At 50.3% G+C, this 22112-nt stretch overlaps 3 protein-coding genes across 5 annotated transcripts in view; 1 reads left to right on the plus strand and 2 right to left on the minus strand.

Annotated features, from left to right (window-relative positions):
* The first annotated feature begins 682 nt into the window (after positions 1-682).
* On the plus strand, positions 683-8797 carry PTGS1 (prostaglandin-endoperoxide synthase 1). Its single transcript, XM_042830809.1, has 11 exons — positions 683-788; positions 4246-4362; positions 4445-4585; positions 5099-5242; positions 5397-5578; positions 5664-5747; positions 5883-6129; positions 6565-6851; positions 7352-7499; positions 7579-7966; positions 8043-8797. The coding sequence occupies exons 1-10, from the start codon at positions 683-685 to the stop codon at positions 7944-7946; spliced, it is 1824 nt and encodes a 607-aa protein (XP_042686743.1). The 3' UTR covers positions 7947-7966; positions 8043-8797.
* A 1769-nt stretch (positions 8798-10566) lies between these two features.
* PDCL (phosducin like) lies at positions 10567-16438 on the minus strand. Its single transcript, XM_042830810.1, has 5 exons — positions 16397-16438; positions 15817-15909; positions 15267-15441; positions 14673-14854; positions 10567-14079 (listed from the first exon to the last, which is right to left on the minus strand). The coding sequence occupies exons 3-5, from the start codon at positions 15433-15435 to the stop codon at positions 13528-13530; spliced, it is 903 nt and encodes a 300-aa protein (XP_042686744.1). The 5' UTR covers positions 15436-15441; positions 15817-15909; positions 16397-16438; the 3' UTR covers positions 10567-13527.
* A 76-nt stretch (positions 16439-16514) lies between these two features.
* The window catches only part of RC3H2 (ring finger and CCCH-type domains 2), a 28248-nt gene continuing 22650 nt past the window's right edge, over positions 16515-22112 (minus strand). For 2 of the 3 annotated variants that reach the window (XM_042830683.1, XM_042830684.1), the window contains one exon: positions 16515-21846. In XM_042830683.1, the coding sequence (XP_042686617.1) occupies positions 21648-21846 (199 nt within the window). In that variant the 3' untranslated portion in view covers positions 16515-21647. The remainder of the gene's footprint in view (positions 21847-22112) is intronic. The other variant, XM_042830685.1, reaches the window with a different exon arrangement.

Raw genomic sequence — 22112 nt, forward strand, 5'->3', positions numbered from 1 at the left:
CCGGAACCCCCCCCGGCCCTCCCGCGAGGAGCCGTGCTGGATGCAGGCAGGGCTCACCCCGAGCGCAGGAGCAGCGCGTGGTGCTCCAGGAGGGCTGCACGGCGCCCGTGTGATTGGTACGGAGTGGAGCGGTGCGGAACGGTGTGTGGCCTCTCTTTGTTTTGGGCTTCTGCAGCTCTGAGAGGTGACAGCAAAGCCCCAGTAGCCCCAAACGCGGCTGCTGCCCTCCACCTGGAGCAGCCCGGACGGTGCCACCAGGCCCGGGGACGTCCCCCGCCGCCGGCCCAGGGCGCTCTGCAGGGCGCTGCCCCGCACAGCGCCTGCAGCCTGCCGGCCCGATCCTTCCCCGCGGGCACCGGGCTGGGAGCAGCGCCAGGCGGGAGGCAGGGCGACGCTCCCGGTAACCCCATTTGTTCCGCCGTTGGCGGCTGCGGACAACCTCCGGGGTGCCTGGCTCGGACACGGCGCTGCCGCCCGAGCTGTACCGCCGCCCCCGGGGCACGGGGCGGGACGGGACGCGGGGACGCGAGGAGCGGGGCGCGGCCCTGGAGGAGCGTGGGGTCCCCCCGGGGGCCGGGCTGGAGGCGGCCCCGTGCCGCCGGGGGCGGGAGGAGGCGCCACGGGGGCGGGGGCGGCGGGACCGGGCCGGGCAGCGCGGGACGCGACGGAGCTGCCTATCGCCATGGGCGGTGGGTGCCGGGCCCGGGTCCCCCCGGCCGCGCTGCGGCTTCTTGTCACCCACGCGATGCTGCTCTGCGCCGCCGGGAGCGCCGCGGCCACCGGCACCGGTACGAGGGGACGAGCGGCGGGGGGAGACCCCGAGGCGGTGCCGGGGCGCGGGGGGAGCCGATACAGGGAGTGCGGGACCGGGAGCGCCCGCGGAGTCCGGAGCGCGGAGGGGCAGCGGGGCCAGAGTCTGCGTGACGGGGCGTGGAGAGGTCGGGGCCCCTGGCGCTGTCTCTCGCGGTGGTCTCGGGGCAGGATCGCGACCGTTGCCCCTGCTGGTGCCCGGCCCGAGGCGAGGTCGTGGCAGTGGGCTGCGGGCGCTGCAGGAAGGGCCCCTTCTGAGCTGCCCCGACGGCTGCCGGCGGCCGCCTGGAGCTCCTGGGGAGAACGAGCGCCGTGCCCGCGGCTCTGGGCGCAGCTGCTGCCCTTTGACCCGCGCCTTGTCCCATGCCCGTGGCCTCGAGCTGCGCTGCATGCCGTGCGCTGGCCCCACGCTGGGCTCAGGCGTCGAAGGGTGAATGCAGCCATAGACCACGATGTGAAATAGTGCTGCCAGCTCCATCCGTGTGCTGGCCTGGGCAGTTCTCTTCAGGTTTGAGGTTGGATGCTGACCGTGTTCCTCTGCTGTGAAATGATTTTCATTGCTTCTACATTACAAGATCCAGCACACAGAACTTACAGTTTGGCAGTTCCTTGGTGAAGCCTTCATGGCAAAAGCAGCACAGGAGCGTGCTGTGCTGGGCATCCCTTGCTGTGCTGTGGCTGTGTGTGCTGCAGGCGGTAGTGGTAACCCCATCACTACATGGCAGGAAGGGACACAGACCCCAGTGCAGAGGGTTTGGACTGCACGGGGCAGAGGGGCTGTAGGGATGGGGCATGGCCTCCTCCCAGCACCCGCAGCTCTCCTGCAGTGCAGTGGCTGTTCCTGCACAGAAACAATGACCCTAAGGTGGAGACTTCCCTGTAGCAATGGGTGTGCGTCCAAAAGGGAACATGAGCCAGGCTCACAGGGCTGCTTTCATGCACCAAAGTGTGGCTCTGGGAGCCAGTAGCAGGCAGCCATGCACTGGGTCCCACAGGGCAGGACCTGGAGACCTCTGGGGACAGCCAGCCCATGGCTGCTGGGACGGACAAACCATGATGGCACAGCCCTGGTGCTGCTGGTGGCAGAACGGGGTCTAGACAGATTGCATCACACAGGGATTATCTCCCAAGCTTTGATGAGCAAAGAGAGCTGACTGAGAGATCGGGGGACCCGTGCTGGGACCTGTGGTGCAGCGAACCCTGTGGATGGCTCCAAGCTCCTGAGGACAGAATAACCCCTGCCTGCTGGGTGCTTGCACATCTCCTCACCTCTTTGCAGGCAGCTCCTTGGCTCAGAGCAGTAACGTTTTCCCTCCTTCGAGACTTTCTCTGGCTGTGACCTGGGCTGGGCTCCCACAGCGTCTCTCTGCTTTCCCCTGCGGATATTGCCCTTGGCACCTGTCTGCTGCCTTCGCCTCGGGGCTGTGTATTTGTGTAGGAGCACATGTTTCTGCAGACTAACAGAGCTTCTCCAGTTGCATCCTCCTCAAGCCCAGCCCTGTTCACAGGCACAGCTGTTCCTGGTGTCACCGCCTCAGCTGGGCTCAGACCCGCGATTCCTCCTGCAGATCTGGGTCCATTCCTACTACCTGCGGTCGGGCTCCCCGTGTGCGTGGTGCAGCTGCAGCCCCGCAGGTTGCTGTGCAGCCAGAAGCTGTTGCAGATGACAGTCTGGCTGCAGTGGGCTGGGAGTGGCTCCTGGGCCCAAGAAACCTTCACAAATCAGAAAAACAAGTGCAAACCGTTCACTGTCTTCACAGCTCGGAGCCATGTACACACTGAGAACGTCCCACCCGGTGAGCCCAGCCTGCTCATGATTCACCCCATGTCGTCAGTTTGGCTGCGGTTGGCGGAGCGGATTTTGACCCCAAAACGAGGCATTTTTCAGCAGCTATCGTGGGCATTCGCCTGCTGTGCCGTCACGGAGGGGCTGCAGTCTGGGGCCGGGGGCGGGAGCAGCGTGTCCCACACCTGCGGCCACACCGCTGGATTCCTGCTCGGGGTGGAGGTGGCTGCTGCACGCCGGGACGCGCTCCGTGCCCCTGGCTGGGACGTGCTGCTCCGCCCCGCCCGCGGGTCCCCACTGACACCGCTGTGAACCCAGAGCAGGCAGCAGCCTGCAGAGCCCTGGGCACGGAGCGGGGCTGCACTTGTTAGGTGTCGGTGTTTGCAGCGGGGTGGAACACGGAGCTAACGGGGCAGCGGTACTCTGAGGATGCTTCAGCTGGGCTGCACCGTGGCCCTGCTGGCGAGTTCAGTGCTGTGAAACGACAGGGGAGCGGTCTGAAGTTAAATTGTATGAGATAAATAAGGACCTGCTGCTGCTTCCACCCAGGGATCTGACAGCATTTGGAGACATGGAAAGGTGCAAGGTGAAAGGGAGCTCGAAGGAAGGGCTGGGAGCTGCACCCTGTGGGCTAGCCCCATAGTGTGATGGTTCAGGGTCCCAGTGCTGAGAAGTGCCCTGAGATGTCTGGGAAACTGCAAGGCTGCACATTTAGCTTGATTTGTCAAAGATGTTTGGTTTTAGCTTCAATTTCCAATGGAAAATGTATTGTGCCAGTCTGCATGAGAGCCTGGTTCCAGACCCTGCAGAATTTGAACCAGATCAGGCAGAGCCCTTAGGGCTGGGAGTGCAACCCCCACAGCAGCTGTGGATGGACACTGATGATGACAGTTCCCAGCGCCTTTGAGCAAAGTCTGTCCCTGGGCGCTGTGTCCACCAGGCTCCCTGTGGCAGCTCCGTGCTGGAGGCAGCTGCGCACTGCGTGCCAAGGACGGTTTACACAGCACAGCCCCACCGCAGCCGCTTCCAGCTCCTGGGCTGCCCTCTCTGCAGCCCCATCGTGCTCCAGCTGTCCTGTGCTGCGGCAGCTGCCTGAGTGCTGGCAGATTGGGGACGTGATGCCACAACACGGTGCTTTCAGGCTTCTCCCTGCACAGCCCCCAGGGCTGCAGTGACACCTCCAGCACGGCCCAGGAGGAGCTGCTGGGATGGACTGGGACCTCAGCGTGCCCCCTGTGACCACAGTCGCACTGGCTGGGTGATGTCGTGAGGAGGGCAGGACGGGTGCTTATCTGGTAGCTGCAGCCAGGGTGTGCAGGCAAAGGGGCAGCTGTGGAGGAAGCAACCAGGCTAGGGCTGGGAGGAAGGAGCCCAGCAGTCAGCCCCTTCCTCCACTCAGAGCAGAAAAGCCCTGTGCCAAAGCAAACTGCGGCCCGGACAATTGCCATTATTAATGGTGGTGTTTGCAGGGATTTCTGCAGCTCTGGGGCACAGCAGTCCATGCACAAGGCTCCATCAGTGCCTTTCTGCTGCCTCCTGCTACGCTGGGCTTGGCTGTGTGCAGGGCAGCACTGCCCTGCTGGGGTGCAGCGAAGCGCCCAACACGGTGGCACTGCAGGTGGATGGTGACCTCTCCTCTCTCCCCCCAGTCAATCCATGCTGCTATTACCCCTGCCAGCACCTGGGCGTGTGTGTGCGCGTCGGCCTGGAAGGCTACGAGTGTGACTGCACACGGACGGGGTACTTTGGGGCCAACTGCACCTCACGTAAGTCCACGGCGCTGTTCTGGGTGGGCACTGAGCTGTCATTACCTGGTGCCAAGTGCTGTGCTGCGTTTGTGTCCCACAGCTGAGCTCTGGACACGCTTACGTGACCTGCTGAAGCCCAGTCCTGCCTTTTACCACTTTGTCCTCACCCACTTCAGGTGGCTCTGGGACATCATCAACAGCACATTCGTCAGAGACACTCTGATGAGGCTCGTGCTCACAGGTATGAGGGGTGGCACCAGGACTCTGGGCATCAGTGTGGGTATGGGTGGCACCAGGCTGGGTCACTTTGCTCTGCGCCACCTGCATGCAGGTGATGTTAGCAGTGGGAAGCACCCTGCACACAAGCTGAGCACCAAGCAATGGCTGCTGTCAGCACGCCATGTTCCCCCTATAAAGGGCTCTGGAGCGGCCGCACGAGGAGCAGCTGGTGGAAATATGGAGCTGGCCCTTGTTACTCATGTCCTTGCATTTATCACTTTGCATAAATATTTAGGTTCCAGCTCTTGGAGCATAGGGACGTGTTCACAAGGCTTCGGCTGTTGATTTCAGCATTTATGCATGTTTGTCATCTAATTCATCATCCAGGAATCCATTAGTGCAGAAGCAGAACCATCCGCTCATGCAGGGACCTGCAGCCTCTGATGGGGGGGCACAGCACAGCACAGCAGGATGTGGACTGGGATGCCTGAGGTCTGTGCTGCCCCGTGGCACCAACTCAGCTCTCTCCTTCCAGTTCGCGCCAACCTCATCCCCAGCCCTCCCACCTTCAACTCCCAGTATGGCTACATCAGCTGGGAGGCCTACGCCAATGTCAGCTATTACACGCGCATCCTCCCACCGGTGCCGAAGGAGTGCCCCACACCCATGGGGACCAAAGGTACATGGTTGGCACAGGAACATGGAAAGTGATGAGCATGGGCTGGGTCTACAGAGCAGTATCTGGCTCCTGCCTGGTGCCACACACTCGCTGCCTGCACTGTGCTGCAGTGGTTGAGCTGCATGGCACCAGCATCAGCCCCTGTCCTCCACAGGGAAGCAGCAGCTCCCCGACGCCCAGCTGCTGGCTGAGCGCTTCCTGCTGCGGCACAAATTTGAAGCTGACCCCCGGGGCACCAACTTGATGTTTGCCTTCTTCGCCCAGCATTTCACCCACCAGTTCTTCAAGACCTCTGGAAAGATGGGACGCGGTTTCACCAAGGCACTGGGGCACGGGGTGAGGGCTCAGGGCTCGGTGATGTGGACACACGGCGATGGGCACGGGCAGGCTGCCGCCCCGCTCACACCGTGTGCTCCCACAGGTGGACCTGGGGCACGTGTATGGGGACAACCTGCAGCGGCAGCACCAGCTGCGGCTCTTCCAAGATGGGAAGCTCAAATTCCAGGTACTGCATGGCATGATATACTGAGATGCGTCTCGGTCCCATGCCCCAAGATTGCTGGAAGCCCACATCCCTCTGGCAGCTGCCAGGACCATGTGGCTTCCTCTCCAACTCACTTGCTGTTCCTGTTCCCCCGAGGTGGTGAACGGGGAGGTGTACCCCCCCTCTGTCACCGAGGTGCCAGTGCACATGGTCTACCCGCCTGCCGTCCCCAAGGAGAAGCAGCTGGCAATGGGGCAGGAGGTGTTTGGGCTGCTGCCGGGGCTCTGCATGTATGCCACGCTCTGGCTGCGTGAGCACAACCGCGTCTGTGACATTCTGAAGCAGGAGCATCCCACCTGGGGCGACGAGCAGCTCTTCCAGACAGCGCGGCTCATCCTCATCGGTGGGTGCTGCAGCGTTAGGGGCTGGGGAGTTCCTCTCGCAGCCTGCTGGAGTTCATTGGCTTTTGTCTGCCAACAGATTTAGTTTTGAATGATTTAGCTAAAACTCTGAATAATTTCATTCTAATATTCTTTTCTGGATTCTGGATGGAAGTGACTTGGTGTGAGACTGCAGTAAAGCAATTAAGGACCCACGCCAACATGTTCTATTAAGCAGCATGCTGGGGTTGGCTTTCTCAAAAACCATTTCTGTTTCGGCAAAATGACCGTTTTTGGTGGAAAAGTAATTCAGAGAGAAATTCCCCACCAAGTTCCCCAGCCCAGAGTCAGGGGGGTCCTGCACTGCATGTGAGTAGCGCGCCCAGCCCAGTGCCCTGCGGCAGGGGTTTGGGGGGCACTGCCCCCACTGACACTTTCTTCTCTCACCTCCTGCCCAGGGGAGACCATCAAGATTGTCATTGAGGACTACGTCCAGCACCTCAGCGGGTACTTCCTGAGCCTCAAGTTTGACCCTGAGCTGCTGTTCGAGCAGCAGTTCCAGTACCGGAATCGCATTGCAGTGGAGTTCAACCAGCTCTACCACTGGCACGGGCTGATGCCCGACTCCTTCACCATCCAGGGACAGGAGTACAGCTATGAGCAGTTCCTCTACAACACCTCCATGCTCATGGACTACGGTATAGAAGCCCTGGTGGATTCCTTTTCCAGGCAGACTGCAGGAAGGGTAAGACCCTGTGCTGCTGGTGCATCCCGTGGGGCTGTGGTGTCCCGTCTGTCCTACCACAGTGCTTGGTGTGTGTGTCCAACCCGTGTGTAGCATTTGCCAAATTTCCTGGCGGTGCTGTGCATGCTGTGGCCCTCCCCACGAGCAGTGCAGCCGTGGCAGTGCTGTGCGCTCGGTCCTGGGACGCTGCAGTAAACACGGTGCTGCAGCCAGGAGCGTGCAGTGCGCGGGGGGCCCCAGGCCAGGCTGTGCCGCATGGAACAGCTTGTCTCATACTGTTCTTTGCTGCCATCACATGGATGTTCTCTTCCAAGTGATGTATCAACATTTCTGACTCGTGTGAAGCAGCACGGCTTCCACACAGAACTGCTGCTCTCAGGACTCCTGCTGTGACTCCAAACCCGGCGACCCCCACCCCAGGGCCCGGGTGTCAGCAGGGCCAGGATGAGGCTGGGGTCTGCTCATGTGGGCATGTTCCTCCTCATCTTCTCCTCGTGCAGATCGGTGGGGGGCAAAACATCAACGCCAATGTATTGGGAGTGGCCGTTGGAGTCATCGAGGAGTCGCGGCAGCTGAGGCTGCAGCCCTTCAATGAGTACCGGAAGAGGTTTGGCCTGAAGCCCTACGTGTCCTTCCAGGAGCTCACAGGTAGGGCCCACTCCCCCAGCTGGGCTCAGGGGCTGCTGGCCCAGCCCATGCTGAGGTCTCTGGGGTTCTCTCGGTGCAGGAGAGGAGAAGAAGGCAGCAGAGCTGGAGGAGCTGTATGGAGACATCGATGCTCTGGAGTTTTATCCAGGGTTGCTGCTTGAGAAACCCCAACCCAACGGCATCTTTGGGGAAAGCATGGTGGAGATTGGGGCTCCATTTTCACTGAAGGGACTTCTTGGGAATCCCATCTGCTCCCCAGAGTACTGGAAGCCCAGTACCTTTGGTGGAGCAACCGGCTTCGAGATCGTCAAGACAGCATCACTGGAGAAACTCGTGTGCCTCAACGTGAAGAAATGTCCATACGTGGCGTTCCGTGTGCCGGATGCAGTAGCAGCAGGTGAGACCGACAGCAGCCGTGCGGATGGAGCATCATCCACAGAGCTGTAGCAGCAGCACAGCCTACACAGGTACGGCCTGGCCTCACCCAGCCCAGGGAGGGAACAGACCTCTGCCCGGTGCTGAGTGTCCCCGTTGTCCCTGCAGGCAGCGCTGGGGCCGGTGCTCTGCTCATCCTGTGCCAGCAGAGCATCCTGCCCTGGGTGGGCTCCAGCTCTGCCCCACACCAGCAGGGAGAGGCTGGTGCTCACCTTGGGAAGAGCTCGAGTGCTTGAGGAGACCTCAGCAGACCTAATCTTCCTACCACTGCCTCGCACTAAGCCGGCTTGGGAGCTCACTTGGTAAATCCCAGTGTCCCAGGATGCTCCTGGCCTCTCTGCTCCTCTCCCTCAGCTCCCACTGCCCACTCCTGCTGTGGGGCATCATACTCCAGAGAGCATGCAGTACACAGAGCCTTCCTGGCCTCATTGGGGAGGATGTGCTGCAGATGCGCTGCAGGCCGTGCTCTCACCTGGTTCCCCACAGCAGCCCTCTGTGCCTTCCATCCTGCCTGGCACTGGACAGAGGGTGACCATGCCAGCTGCCCAGCCCTGGGGAGCTCCCAGAGCCCTGTGTCCCCCCTTTGTACTGCTGTCCTGGCATACAACAGGCTGCTCTGAGCTACCTCTGTGCACATCATCCTATAAAGACTCCCCCACCCTCTGCTCATTGCACTTTCCTGCATTAATAGCTCAGTAAACAACGTTCCAAAGGCACACCGCCTGCTTGACCTGCTCCACAGCACATGCAGACATAAGCCCTCACCAACAGCATGACGTGATCACTGGCAGCCAGGGCTGCTGGCCTTGGTCCCAGCCAGATCCTAGAAAATGGACCTCTAAAATAAACAATGTTAAAAACCACTCTCATTTCCTCCAAGTTCTCAGGCTTTCGCAGTGCAGAGACAGGCCAAGGCAGGTGCCTGGGACCCAGGTGGAGGTGGGGAAGGCTCAGCAGCACTCACACGGGGCACAGGGATTTCCTGGGTCCCAGCCCTTGCTGCAGTTGCCATGCTTGGGTGGAAGCATGGTCAGACAGCAAATGGCATCCAGTGAGAGCAGCACACAGCCGAGGACTGCTGCCATGTCCCCAGGCATCACCACGCACTGTGATCCGTGCACCGTGTGCTTCCAGTGTCACACTGGCAGAGCATGCCTGTGGCCTTGCTGTGTGCAGGGCTCCAGCTCCAAGCATCCTCCTTGTTTCGGTTAGGCCACAAGTATCCTGCTTTTGTTTGTGGCTATCACAGCCAGCCAGCATTGTTTGTTACCAGCCGATAAGCATGCACATAGAGAGCTGTCTCAGTGCTCTGTGCCACCGAGGGGACATTTCCCCAGGAATAGCACAGCCCCCAGCCCCCCCCCTGCTCTTTGCTGGTCCTTCAGCCCCGTGTTCAGCATCTCTGGGGAGCGCAGTGGCACTGTGTGCCTGCGGGCTGATGTGCACAGGAGAGCACTGTGCTGTGCATGCCGTGTGAGGAGCAGAAAAGACAACATCTGCTTGTGTTCGTGTGACCTGCAATGTGTAGTGTAATGATTCACTGGGCACAAAATTACCAAAGTGGACACTAGGAGGAAGAGATCTGCTCCTGCAGTGCTTTTAATAGTAGTTCTCTTTTTGGTGTTCCTACAAATAAACCCCCAGCACTCTGAAGGAGATGGGATGTGGCTGTAGCACCAGAACAGACAGGCATAAGGAAAAGCACAGCCCAGCAGCGGAGCCGCTGCCTTCCTCCATCTCCACAAGCAGACACAGGACTAAACAGAGCTGCACCACCAGGCAGGAGAGCCAAATTCACCTTGGCCATGTGTGTGCATTTGTCCTGTGCTGGAGAAGCAACAGATAGAAAACAGGACACAGGAAGGACAGACTGCAAACACAGCACATGTAACATAGCAGTAGAAAGAAGTGTCGCTCACCAAACTTTCACCACCATTACTGTTTACCACTTACTGTCCTATTTCAGACGTGCAAACCAGGCTGAGTATCTGCAAACGATTAAAGGCAATAAATACCAACCTTGTTTTCCAGCACCAGTAGCTTTTTTTCCAAGCCCTCTTGCTCTGTGGACCTAATGGATTTAAGTTTCTTTCATGCTGTCACAACTGCAGCCAAAAATGTTCAGACTTGAGCAATGCCTGCACAGACTCTGCCAAGGCACAAGGAAGGAAACCGACCGCAGCCGCTTTGCTCGAGACTCCCAACCTTTCACAATGCTTTTATCTCAGAGCAGTTTCACCAGATGCACTAAAAAAAGCAGCAGGGTGCTGGTGGGAGGAAGGGGGAGAGGAAAGAACAGGCAGATCCCAAAGGACAGTTTGCAGGTCCAGCACCCACCACCTCTGGGAGCTGCAGGGCGAGCTGCTGCCAGGGCACAGGGTGGGCACAGCAACTTTCCCACTTTCAGCCAGTGTCTGGCAGCTGAATCTCATCCTGAATGTAAATTACAGAGGACTTTTGGCCAAGATAAGGCCTAATGCAAGAGACAAAATATCCAAGCATACAGCTCGTATCTGTACCACTGCCTGCTGCACCAGAGCCTTTCACAACTCTGAAAAATGCTGGAACATCCCATCAGGTTTCTGCTCAGAACAGCATTTTGTGCTGTGCCAGAAAACATAGATGAAACATCTTTGGCAATATTAAAAGACTTCCTTTATTCAAAGTCAAGCAATTTAGTAGGAATGCATCAATAAAAGTGGAGTTCTGACGGTGATGGAACACAACAGCTTGGAGGCAAGGAGAGGCATCTGCCTCAAACCCAAATCCTGACGCTCACGGCCAAACCAGAATGTTTCAAAACTTTTATTGTAGGGACGTGTTGATACAATTTCATTTTAATTTCCATTCTCTAATGCATATATATCTATAATGTGCATATATATATGCATATACAATCCAGTTTTTAATCTGCAGGTTAGGACCTCATTTAAATTAAGATAAATAAAGCAGACTTTAACACTTCAACTAAAACATTTACAGATACAGTGTTAGTGAGCTGAAGTTCTAATTTGTATTGAATGGACAGTAACAAATTGGTAACAAACCTATCCTAAAATCTGTTCTACTCTGCTATGCTGCTTTGCATGCAGTAAGAATGCTGGGTTTGGGGGCACAGAACTACTGGCTGGTCAGTTTGGAAGGATTTAGCTTCAGGAACAGGCAAAAGCAACAGCAGCACTCCAGCCCTGCTTCTCAGCAGCAAACACACATCTTCTCCTTACCCCTCTTCGCCCTTGTGCTCCTTCTTTTCTTTCAGATCAATGATGAATTATATTCAGGCTTCTCTTACACATCTTTTTCCCCCCTTTTGCTAAGGCAGCAGAAACCATCTGTCTCATACCTCAGCACCAAAACCTCATAACCAGGACTCAGTCACCTTGCTGCAGGCCATCAGATGGAGCAGCAGGAGAGGTTCTGATCCTGCTGCAGCTTTACAGCCTTGGGCCTCAACTCCTGCTTGGTACAAATAAAACTTCAAAGTAACTCAGAGTCAGCTCTTCCCCCTTCAAACCAGGTTTTACTGTGGTGCTAACATGTGCCTGTCTGCACTACAGACTGACTGAATCTCATCCTGAATACAACTCATGGTTGGTGTGACCTTTTTTTCTGAAATGCAGGATACCCACACTCAGTGACTTAATTTCAAGTAACCCGAATCTCTCACCACATTTTAAACTTTGGCTTTCTGCCACTTTCCTTAACACAGCTACAAATGCTCTTTCAGCTATTTTTAATTACAAATTATTTACCCGTCTGCTTATACTACTTTTAAAAATAGTTTGAATACATACAACTATAAATGCTTATCCTTGTCCTAAGATCTATTCTTACTATGAACCTAATGCTTACAAGGAAATTTTTGCACTTCTCCCTGGTGCTCTGAAGCGCCTCACATAAAACTTGCAATTAAATGTAATCATTAAACATAGCATTACATCATATTTACGTAAGGACAGTCTACTTTCCTCAAAATTAAATAACAAACACAATAAGTCACGTGTGAGAAAGCAAACATAATATCCAATTAAGTGTCCAGGAGATGTAATTCAGTAACAACTAAGTACACAGTGCTCACATTCAGCGTGCTCATCTGCAGGAGGTGCAGGCAGATTACACCATCATCTGGCCAGCAAAGCCTTGGCCCTGCTCTGCATCACTGGAGGTTTCCATGCTTGCATTCACTACACACTGCTAATGGTTTCTAACGCTGCTTATGTCACAGCTACAAAGTGCTAGACTTGCTGGAAGCAGGGTGAACTGCAAATGCAGTAGAAACCCTGGAAATGACTTCAATTACTTCCCAGTATCACTACCTATAAAGTAAGTGGAGCACAAACAAAACAAACACACTTAATAACAATATAATCACTAACAAATGATAATAAACTTGCTGCAGAAGGGAAGCGTAATACACAGCATTCAAGAGCAATAACTTACTGAAAAGACAAATGGGCTCAGCCAGCACTGCTTGGCTTTTAATCTGCGTCCACAAGTGGGAATCCACAGTTTTTGGGGAAAGAGTCACCAGTGTCACTGTGCAACTTTTACAGCTACAATGCTTTCACCTCAACTCCACAGCATCTTCTCTGCCAGGGAACTCTGCTGATGCACTGTACAAAAAAACCCCATGCTCCCACAGAGGGAGGAAAAACAGGACAGTGGCAACGCTTCTGATTCTGCCGAAGACTGCACAGAAACCACGTACTGAGCTTCAGACAAGGGAGCTCCCGTTCAGGAGCTTGTCTACTGGCCCAGGGCTCACTTCCCACAAAGCCTTCCAGTCATCTGTCAGGTCCAGGGATTATTAATATTCAAAATGTATCTGAAGACCCAGCTTAAGCGGGCAATGTGCAGACAGACAGAGACAAACATCAGCACTTATTTAAGTTTTGAGGATTTCAGAGCTATTAAAAATCCTGAGGCTAGTAAGTCCCAGTTCTGCATTTTGCCAACAAAACTCTCCTTGATGCTCTGCAGGATGTATATTGGTTCTCTGTCTCTGAAGAGGCAGAGATTATTTTCTGCTGAAGTGACTGTCATGAACTCCAGTGGTAGGTATTTTAAAACCTAAGTAGGTTTTGAGAGCTGTACCAGAAGGAAGATTTTCCCATTTAAGTCTCAGACAAGGTTAAAGAAAGAAGAGCCCTCTCCAGCTGAAAAGCAGTTTTCAGGATCAAGTTGTTGTTATTTGCAAGTGAGTACTAAACCAAAATGTGATGTCAACTGTTAGAACGACAGTTCCAAGAATGGGACTGAAAGCTGCAGAATGGAAGATGGGACCTTGCTGTGTTAACTCACTGGCAGCAGTTCAATTTCAGGTTAATAAAAGACATGGATGCCTAAAAACTTCATTACTGAATTGCGTTAGAACTTCATGCTTAGTAAAATACATTTTAACATGTAGCCCACTGAGTTAATTTAAGAAAACGTTAGGAATGCTTTAAATTATTTTGAACAAAATTTTAACAAGCAAAAATCCAAGTGCATGGAGGAGAACAACATACCCACACTACGAAAGTAAGGGAACAACCCCTAGCACAAGAACATCCCACAGCACAGCTACACCTACTGGCCCCCTGGTGTAAGAGGTTCAGTCTATTTCCAGATCACTGTCCTCACTGTAACACGCAGATGGATTATGTATAGAAGTCAGGAGCACTAGGTCTTTTTCTGGAAGCAGACCACACTCCTGCAAAAAAGCCTCCAGGTCAACAGCAAAAAAATCTTCTCCAAGCTGGTCAGTGATCCGCACAAAATTGCCAATAAGCTCCCCTGCCTTATAGACCAGCAAAGCTGGCAGAGCATTACTGGTAAAGCGAGCGCTGGCACCAATGAGCGAACTCTTTACTCTGCAAAACTTAACTGTTGGATACTCAGCAGCCAGACAGATCATGCAGCCATTCAGGGATTCAGCACCAGGGATGTCATCTTCGTAAATATGAATCATGATCAGAGTGCTCTTATGCTCTTTATCAACCGTGTCCAAAAACGCTTCTCCGCTGCTAATCTCAAAGACCTGCTTAAATTGCTGCCCACTGTACAGCTGCTGTCTCATCTCCTCCATTCGCTGCTTCCTGTAGCGCTGTAAAAATTCCTCATCATCTTCATCATTGTGAATCATGTTATATTCTTGTAACGTCATCTAAAAATACACAGAAAGATACATGACAGAGAAAAAAAGACGACCTGCATCACTATATGGGTCTCTTACATAATTAATTTAAATCAAGAGGATTAATATGGGTCACTCATCTTTAATAACAGGCAAGTGCAACCCACAAAGGCTCAAGCACCTGCTGTATTACACTCTATTTTGATCTCATTAGAAACCATGTCCAGTGGGAACAGTTGATTTCAGCCTTGGGTTTGCTAGTTCCCACATGCTGAACTAATAACTCAAGTGGCTGCTCCACGCTCCCACTTTAATTCAGGTTAATGGTAGCTGTGTGCTTTCACTAAGCTCTGAGCACTGATTTGGGTACCGTGCCTGACCTCAGATCTCTTCTCTTTCACCAGCTTTTTCAATGAGCTTTTAAGCAAACATTTATTTGGCAAAACAAGTACAGTACATTACCTCATCAGAAGAAATGAAATCATCAGTTCATGTTTTTTGTTTCTACTCGCCTGCTTTGTTAAATGTATCTACTGACCAGATAAGGATTCATATCTGCTCCACACAAGTAATGAAACAAAAAAATCCAGCAATTAAATGGCAATTCCTTTGTGTCATGTTACCTTTCCATTGATTTTTTCCTGAAGCTCTTTCTGCTTTTGCTTATCAGTCTCCTCATCTAAGTGAGATCTACATGTCATAGACAACTTCTTTATGAGGCGTTCCATTTCTCTGCGCTGCTCCTGTCTCTGTTCTGTCTCCAGTTGTTTAAACCTTCGCCAGTCGTTAATGACTCCTTTTGGACCTGAAATTGAATATGCTGGCATTTAACTATAAAACAGTAACAAAATTACATCTCTTGGTTAAAATTCCAGTAAGTTTATAGAAGCCAGCAGTAAATCAGCAGGCTTATCATAAGGTTTCTGTACAGCATGCAAAATGCTGTAATGAAAGAGAAGAATAGACTTGCCGTTTGTCCTTGAGTTTATAACTGTTTTTGTCCAAAAAGACAAATCTATCTAGCTGAGCTACCTTCAGAACTGTGTTGAAGGTTAACTCAGATTAATATCTAGGCCTTCAAGAACCCCACAACTGCAGGAATGACTCAAATATACCTGAAAATAGGTCTTTTGTTACAACAACAACAAAACAGGAAACCACACAAACTTTCCAACAGAGAAAGTACTTACAAAGCAGTTAGTGTGCTATGGCAATACCTGTGTTGACTGCACTGCCATCGCTGCTAAGCTCTACCTCCCCAACGCTGTCGGGAATGGAGCTCTCCCCTTCTTTGTCTTCCTTCTCACTGTCTTCATCCTCACCCTCACTACTGCTGTAATAATACTGGAGCTTCTCGCCCAGCAGTTTATCATCCAACGCAGTCATTACGTTCTAAAGAATAAACAGAACAGACCATGCACCTCTTAGCTGTGCAGCACAGGACACCACCTTACATGTACAACAGCAGCCTTCATTCCTTCTGAGCAGCTTCTGCCCACACAGGAGCGCTCAGGGCCCACCCCCATACGTCCGACACGTGAGTGAACTCTTAATGACAAACGTATTTAAGTTAACACTCAGGATGAACAAAGCCCTACTTTGTGTCTCAGCACTCAAAAAGCCGCAGTTATAAAGGCTGTTTCTGCAGCGAGGCACACGAGTGGATATCCACACGTTTTTATCCACGGAGAACGAATTTCTAAGCGTGACTCGGGAGCCCCATCCGCCTCCACCACAGCCCTGCAGGCAGGCAGCCCAGCGACGTACCGTTCAGTTTCCGAGAGCGGGAATCGTTCTGCCGGCGGTTCCTCGGAGCAGACAGCGGGCTCAGCAGCGCTCCTGCGGGGCTGCCAGCAACACCTGCGGGGAGATCCGACCGTGAGAGCATCGCACAGCGATGTGCCAACAGCGCGCCCCGAAATAACGCACTGCGGGCAAGCAGCGCCGTGCCGAGGAGAGCCGCGTTCTGTGTTTAACTCAAGAACACAAAACCACAAAACACATCGAGCGAGCGCGGAGGCAGCGCAGGCGGTGCCACAACACTGCGCATAGCGGCTGCAGGCCGAGGGACCGCCGGCACGGCGCAGCACTGCACTGCACGGGAACTCAGCAACACAGCATTGCACGGCACCGCAACACGGCAGCACAGCACCGCACGGCCCCGCCCCAGTCCCCCCCCTCTCCCCCTCCCCCCCACAGCAGGCAGCTCAGACTCTTCCGACGCGGAACCCCGCGGGGCCGGCAGCGCTCCTCGCGCAGTGCCGAGGTTACCGAGGAGCCCGCGGTGCCGCCAAGCCCCGCCGAGCCCCGTCCGACCCGCCCCTCCGAGCCCGGCCCGACGCCTCACCGCCGCCCAAGGCCTTCCGGAGCGCTCCGCGCGGGGCACGGCGGGACGGGGCGGAGCGGAGCGGGGCAGGGCGGCCCGCTGGGCGGGGAGCGCCGCTGGGTGGAACGCACGGAGGCGGTTAAGGTGGACAAATAATTTTTATTTGTGCATGCAAATACATGTCAATACTGCAAACTTCTTCCATCGATTCTCTCAAACACTGAAAACCATGATGCTCTACTCTGTGACCGGCCAAAGCTAAAACCTCTTCACTTCAGTGCTACAGCAAACACGCACGGCCGCCCCGCGCGGGGCCCCCCTACTCTAACACGAGGGAACAGACGAGTCGGGAACTCAAACCGAAATAAACGGAATAGAATTTACTCCCCCATATAACCCCATTTCATTTTACAGATTTTAAATTATAGTTTTAAATAGAAGCTGAGAATGCGCCATAAAAATGAGCATTAAATCCATCGTAGCGATGGTGCCTGCTTTATACATGATGGGTGTACACCATCTTTTATTTCATTTACATTTCAATCGAACAATAGATTTGCAAAGAAAATGTCTAATACAGACGTAAAAATATTCACACTAGAGCTTCACAATCGGTTGTACAATTGACAAACAGGCCTCTTTTCCCAAACTTTCCAGCTAAGCAAATTTATAAAATGTAATCGATGCAACAAGAAAAAAATTTCCTTAAACTTCCAGGGAAAAGAATACGCAGTAAACAGTATAAATGCGGACAGCAGATGCTGCAAGCTAACCACAATACTTCGGAGTGGCTGTACAGTGGGGATGTGCAGTACAAATCAAAGCCACGTGTGTTGTATCACAACTACCGTATAATATACTTGTTTGCCCAGCTACGAAATGCATGCATCCCATGCCTCGGATTCACGGAGATCTACTCTGGGTAAGTCAATGGGCTCTGGGCAGCAACCCTGGCTTTCGGCAGCGAGAGAAGCAGGCTCTGCTCGAGTTCAGCCTTGGCGGCAACCTCTCGACCACGACTGGAGGTGCAGGGTACGTTTGGATTTGGGAATGTCAGCGATTCCTTTTTGGCTTTCCCCGTCACCGACAGCTCCCTTCCCTCGCTGTGCTCCCTTGCCAGCAAAGAGACGCACAGTGCTGCCTGCTGCCAAAGCGCTGCTCGATTATCCTGAAAACTGGGTTATTCCAAAGCACGTTTGTTGTGTTCTGCTTGCAGAAGAGGTCCCTCAATGAGAGGGAACTGCCTAACAGAAGGGATCAAACTACAACATAAAGAATGGACTTTTACATACTGTAGATCATTTCTCATTTTGTTACACTCTCAAATTCAACGTCTTCCTTTAAGCCCAATAATAATGAAGAATCTTGTTCACAAAGATGATCAAGGAGCTGCTGGCATACAGTGTCTATGTACAGCAACAGATACAACTTGACAACTTGTGCTTTAAGAAAGCAAACAAAAACATGTTTGGAACTATTCTGAGTGTAGATAGTTATTTTAAGTGTTCTTTCCTCAGCTGTTTCCTACCACTGTGCATTGCTTTGTACCTCATCCAGCCTAGTACACTATTATACAAGAACAGCATTCAGCTCTTGAGCAGAGGATAATTAAAATTGTGCAATAACACAATCATGTTATCAAAGCACTAAAACCTGCCAGATTAGACTTCTACAATGAGCAATTAAGAGCTTATTTAACAATCAGCTGTGTACAGTTTTTTTTTTTTGTTTTTAAATCAAGTGTCAAACTTCAGCATCCCTGTACTAGACTACCAAGAACCAATGCCAGTTTGCTTTGCAAAGAGTCTAACCTTTCCTTTGAAGGGTCTAGTATACATTCTACAATGCAAAATCTGCATAAACACTAAGATTCATTTCTTGTCACCTGTTTACAGGAACAAAATATCAGTAGCAGGGCTATCACTCTGCTATAATTATATGTTAAGAATGTACAGATAATTACTTCTCACACAAGCATTCTCCCAGCAAAAGCATTAGTCTCTATTAAGACCTATGTGGAAAATGAGGCAAAACAAGGAATGAATCCAGGTAGTGAGGCAACACAATTAACTTAGATACTAATAATTCCTGTATCTCTTGCATGTGAAATCCCTGCTGTACCCCTAAGAGGGGAAAAGAAAAGAAAAAAAACACAACAAACAAACTCGAAATGCTTGTCCAAGCAAAGCAAAAGAGCCAATCTCTTTTCCCCAATCTGCTATGGGCCTTTTTTTTTTTTTTTTCTGACAGCAAAGGTATCTTAGGCCAAAAGCTAAATGGGAACCACTGCTATTAATGCACAAAAATTAGTAATTATATCTCAGTGTCAGAAAGTAAGCCCTTCCATAGCCCAGAGGCACCTGATTTGCAACTAGACAAATGAATACATACTTGTTCATAGGGTCAAGGGATGAAACTCCACCAAGAAAGCCAGAACTGGGTTCCCACCTGTAGCTTCTACTTGTCAGGGCACTGGAGGGCATAGTTTCATGGCAAAAATCACACAGTCAGTGTTAGAACTGTAAGACAAAAGCTGGCATGCTATTTAAATGCCCAGGTAATTCTTTTGCCTGTCATTCTCTACATTAAAAATTCAAGAAAATAACTAGTCTCAGTTAAGAACCAACTCTCCATATAAAGTATATGGTCATCCTAGAAACTACTATATCATGGGACCTCCTGCTGCAGGCAAGAGTAGATAGATACATTTGTTCTTATATATGCCAATGTGGTTGGCAGGAATATGTTAGGCTTATGTAACTTCACTGGACAAACAGGCAAATGTGTGTAAGCAGCTTATTCCAATCCCCCTCCAGCAGAGCACAACCAAGTTTTTAAAACTGCAATTTTAAAATTAAAAAGTTAAGGTAAATACACAATCAATTTATGTAGTATATATTCACCCTCAGATCATGCTGAAGATGTTCTGTGGAGTTCTGGTGCACAGAGGGCTCTTTCCCTGAGGGCAAATAAGGACTTCTCAAACCTTTATATTTTCTCTATTTTTGTAACAAAATAGCAATTTAAAATTTAAAAATCTTTTAAAAAAATTACATCACCTTCAACATGGAAGATCTCACTGTTTAAATATCCATGAAAGAGACATACTTGTTTGCATATCTGTTTTGGAATTACATTGTACAGCAAATAATAGTATCTCAGAAGCATTTCAAAAGTAATATAAATTCATATTTACAGAATGGTCTTGGTATAAAATATACAACAATCATATTTATGTCTAACATTCTAAGTTAAGGTTAACATCAATAGGAAATAAATTAAGGTGACAGAGGTGGTCTGGTTCTTGTATCCATTCACTTTGAGTTGCAAGTGAAACAAAGCATCGATCTAACCCTAGCTATGAGGTGGCACTGGCTACAGGAAGGTTCAGCAACAGCCAAAGGAAACTAAAAGACTACTTGACTGTTTTTCTACATACATTCCTTAACATTGGAGTATTAAATAGATGTGTAAGATCTTCCATACTGACACCAGAATATCAAAACTAACCCTTGATTTTCAGGTATATTTACAACATAATTATTTCATGGACAGGTTCATTAGGAGAGATATCAAACACCAATATTTACTCAGTCTAATCAGTAACCCTCAGGGAAATGCCAACCCCCACCCCCCAGAAACGTGCACAAAACAGTTATCAAAATCTTACCCGACCACATAGCTGTGATTTTGTAAAATAACAACTCAGACGACCAGTAACATGATCCTCTTTAAGCATTTTGCTAGCAGGAAAAGCCCTTACATGCAGTACACCTGGTGAAAGATCAGCTTGGCTTAAAATATTCCAGTACAATTTTCAGAGTGAACAACTTCACAGAAGTTAATAAAACAAACAAACAAAAAAGTAAAACTTGTCACAAAGAAAAGTAAGAGGACAAACAAGATGGTAATCATCAGGAGGGAGAGTCCTGCCTTCTTAAAAAAAAAAAAAAAAAAAAAAAAAAAAAGCTGATTAAAAGCTTCTTAAAAACCAAACAAACATCTGCCCAGGGCTCTACTTCGTGTGCATTCATGAAAGAAAAAAAAATATCTTCAGCTGACATGTCTAACAGGATTCTCAGTCACATCTTAACAGGGCATAAATTCATACACTTCTCAGAGCTCTAAAGATCAGATAATGCTATATTATTGTATTTTCAAAGTCTTTCAAAATAAGTTGCCACTGAACAAGCAAAAATTAAACCTGAATATAAAATTATGATTAACAACACTAAATAAAAGGTAATAACTGCCTTAAATTCCCAATATTTAGTTTAAATTAAAAACAAAACAGTACAAAAACAGCAATACCATCTTGTTAGTCAGTGCAAACTCTACATACAGGGTTTTCAAAGGAAAGCAAAGAGCACCTGATACTTTTTGCCAAGTCATCTGGATTCTAATCTGCAAGTTGAGAACCATTAATAAAAAAAAGAACAAACTGCTGTTACATTAGTGTATAACCTCTCAGTATGACTGCAAATTGTTTTGTGTATAACTCGGGAGATCAATACCTAGTACGTTAGCTGGAGGACGTAGGCACTTGGTTTACTTCTGGTAACTTTACTTGGACAAGTAGCCTGTGTACGTGTGTATCTACAGTACTAAAGCAGAAATGTGTGTGTGTGTGTGTATGTGCACGGGGGGAGAAATGGAAACAAAACGCTGCAGCAAAGCACTGCATCACAGACCTGCAAATAACGCAGCAGTGCAAAGCTAATGGTGTGTTAACCCTGTAAAAAGTCTCAAGTCCAAATCCCCACCTCTCAGTCTTCAATCGGGAAACAATACTCCATGCAAAGTTCCACAACTAAGGAAAAAGCAGCTGCAACAAGACACAAGTTCTTCTCTCATGAAACAAAATAGAGACAAATAAGTTAGTCTTCCTTTCACTAGATGTATCATCGTAGGATCCTGCTAGTTTAAATAACTGAGTTGTTAGTTTTCTACAGAAGCCATTTTAAACAAGAATGGCTCAGATACCGCACCGGATTGCTACAAACTCATAAAAAGCTGCTTTAAGCTTAAGTAAAACAATGTCCAAATTCCATTCATCTGTGGAAAGTGAACGCCTTACCCTAGTAAAGTAAGTTTTTTTTCTTCAGAATGCTAATGCGAGAGGGGCTTGAAGTATCAAAGAGTCCACAGGAAATGCATGACCCCAATATTATTCTTTAAAAAAAATATACATTATATAATATATATTATATATATAAAAAGCTAGTGTAAATGCTTCCACGGTGTGGTCACAAGCTGGAAAGATGAATGCCTTTCAGCTGTTAACCATCCTGCCATTTGCAACAGGCTTTAAAAAGTCATTTTTATCCTCAGACATAATGTGAGCAGTTTTCAAAATGAGGCTGCCAACACTGACTGATGTGCTGATGGGCAGGCAGCTTGCATTGCTAACAGATGTTGTGATCGGCTGACTGAAGCAAGAAGTTACGGGCAGGATTGTTTTCTGCTCCTCCCTGAGGAGAAAAATAAGTTACACAAATATTAAACAAGTACATGCACAAGTATCCAGAACTGAATTTCTGTGCATTAAATAAATAATGACAAACTCATTTTTAGAAACAGGAATAACATCTTACTATGGAAAGGTATGCTCAGGATGTTAAATGCAGTCTGCCTCATTTTCAAAGACTGCATTATACATTAAAAACTATAGAACATATAAACCTAAAATAGTGTATTTTTAAAACTACCTCTCTATAGAGATTTGTGCAAACAGTCT

Source organism: Centrocercus urophasianus, unplaced genomic scaffold, assembly GCF_019232065.1.
Source record: "Centrocercus urophasianus isolate 14NV4802_14NV808 unplaced genomic scaffold, USGS_Curo_1.0 seq_34, whole genome shotgun sequence".
Taxonomy (NCBI): domain Eukaryota; kingdom Metazoa; phylum Chordata; class Aves; order Galliformes; family Phasianidae; genus Centrocercus; species Centrocercus urophasianus.

Bases quoted from the DNA above. Each gene is read 5' to 3' on its own strand.
- PTGS1 (XM_042830809.1), top strand. From the start codon at position 683: ATGGGCGGTGGGTGCCGGGCCCGGGTCCCCCCGGCCGCGCTGCGGCTT. The intron at 5,748-5,882 runs GTACTGCATGGC...TGTTCCCCCGAG, and splicing joins ATGGGAAGCTCAAATTCCAG to GTGGTGAACGGGGAGGTGTA. The intron at 6,852-7,351 runs GTAAGACCCTGT...CTCCTCGTGCAG, and splicing joins CCAGGCAGACTGCAGGAAGG to ATCGGTGGGGGGCAAAACAT.
- PDCL (XM_042830810.1), bottom strand. From the start codon at position 15,435: ATGACTGCGTTGGATGATAAACTGCTGGGCGAGAAGCTCCAGTATTAT. The intron at 14,855-15,266 runs GTATTGCCATAG...ATTCAATTTCAG, and splicing joins TGGCAGTGCAGTCAACACAG to GTCCAAAAGGAGTCATTAAC. The intron at 14,080-14,672 runs GTAACATGACAC...GTGTATTTTTAG, and splicing joins AGGAAAAAATCAATGGAAAG to ATGACGTTACAAGAATATAA.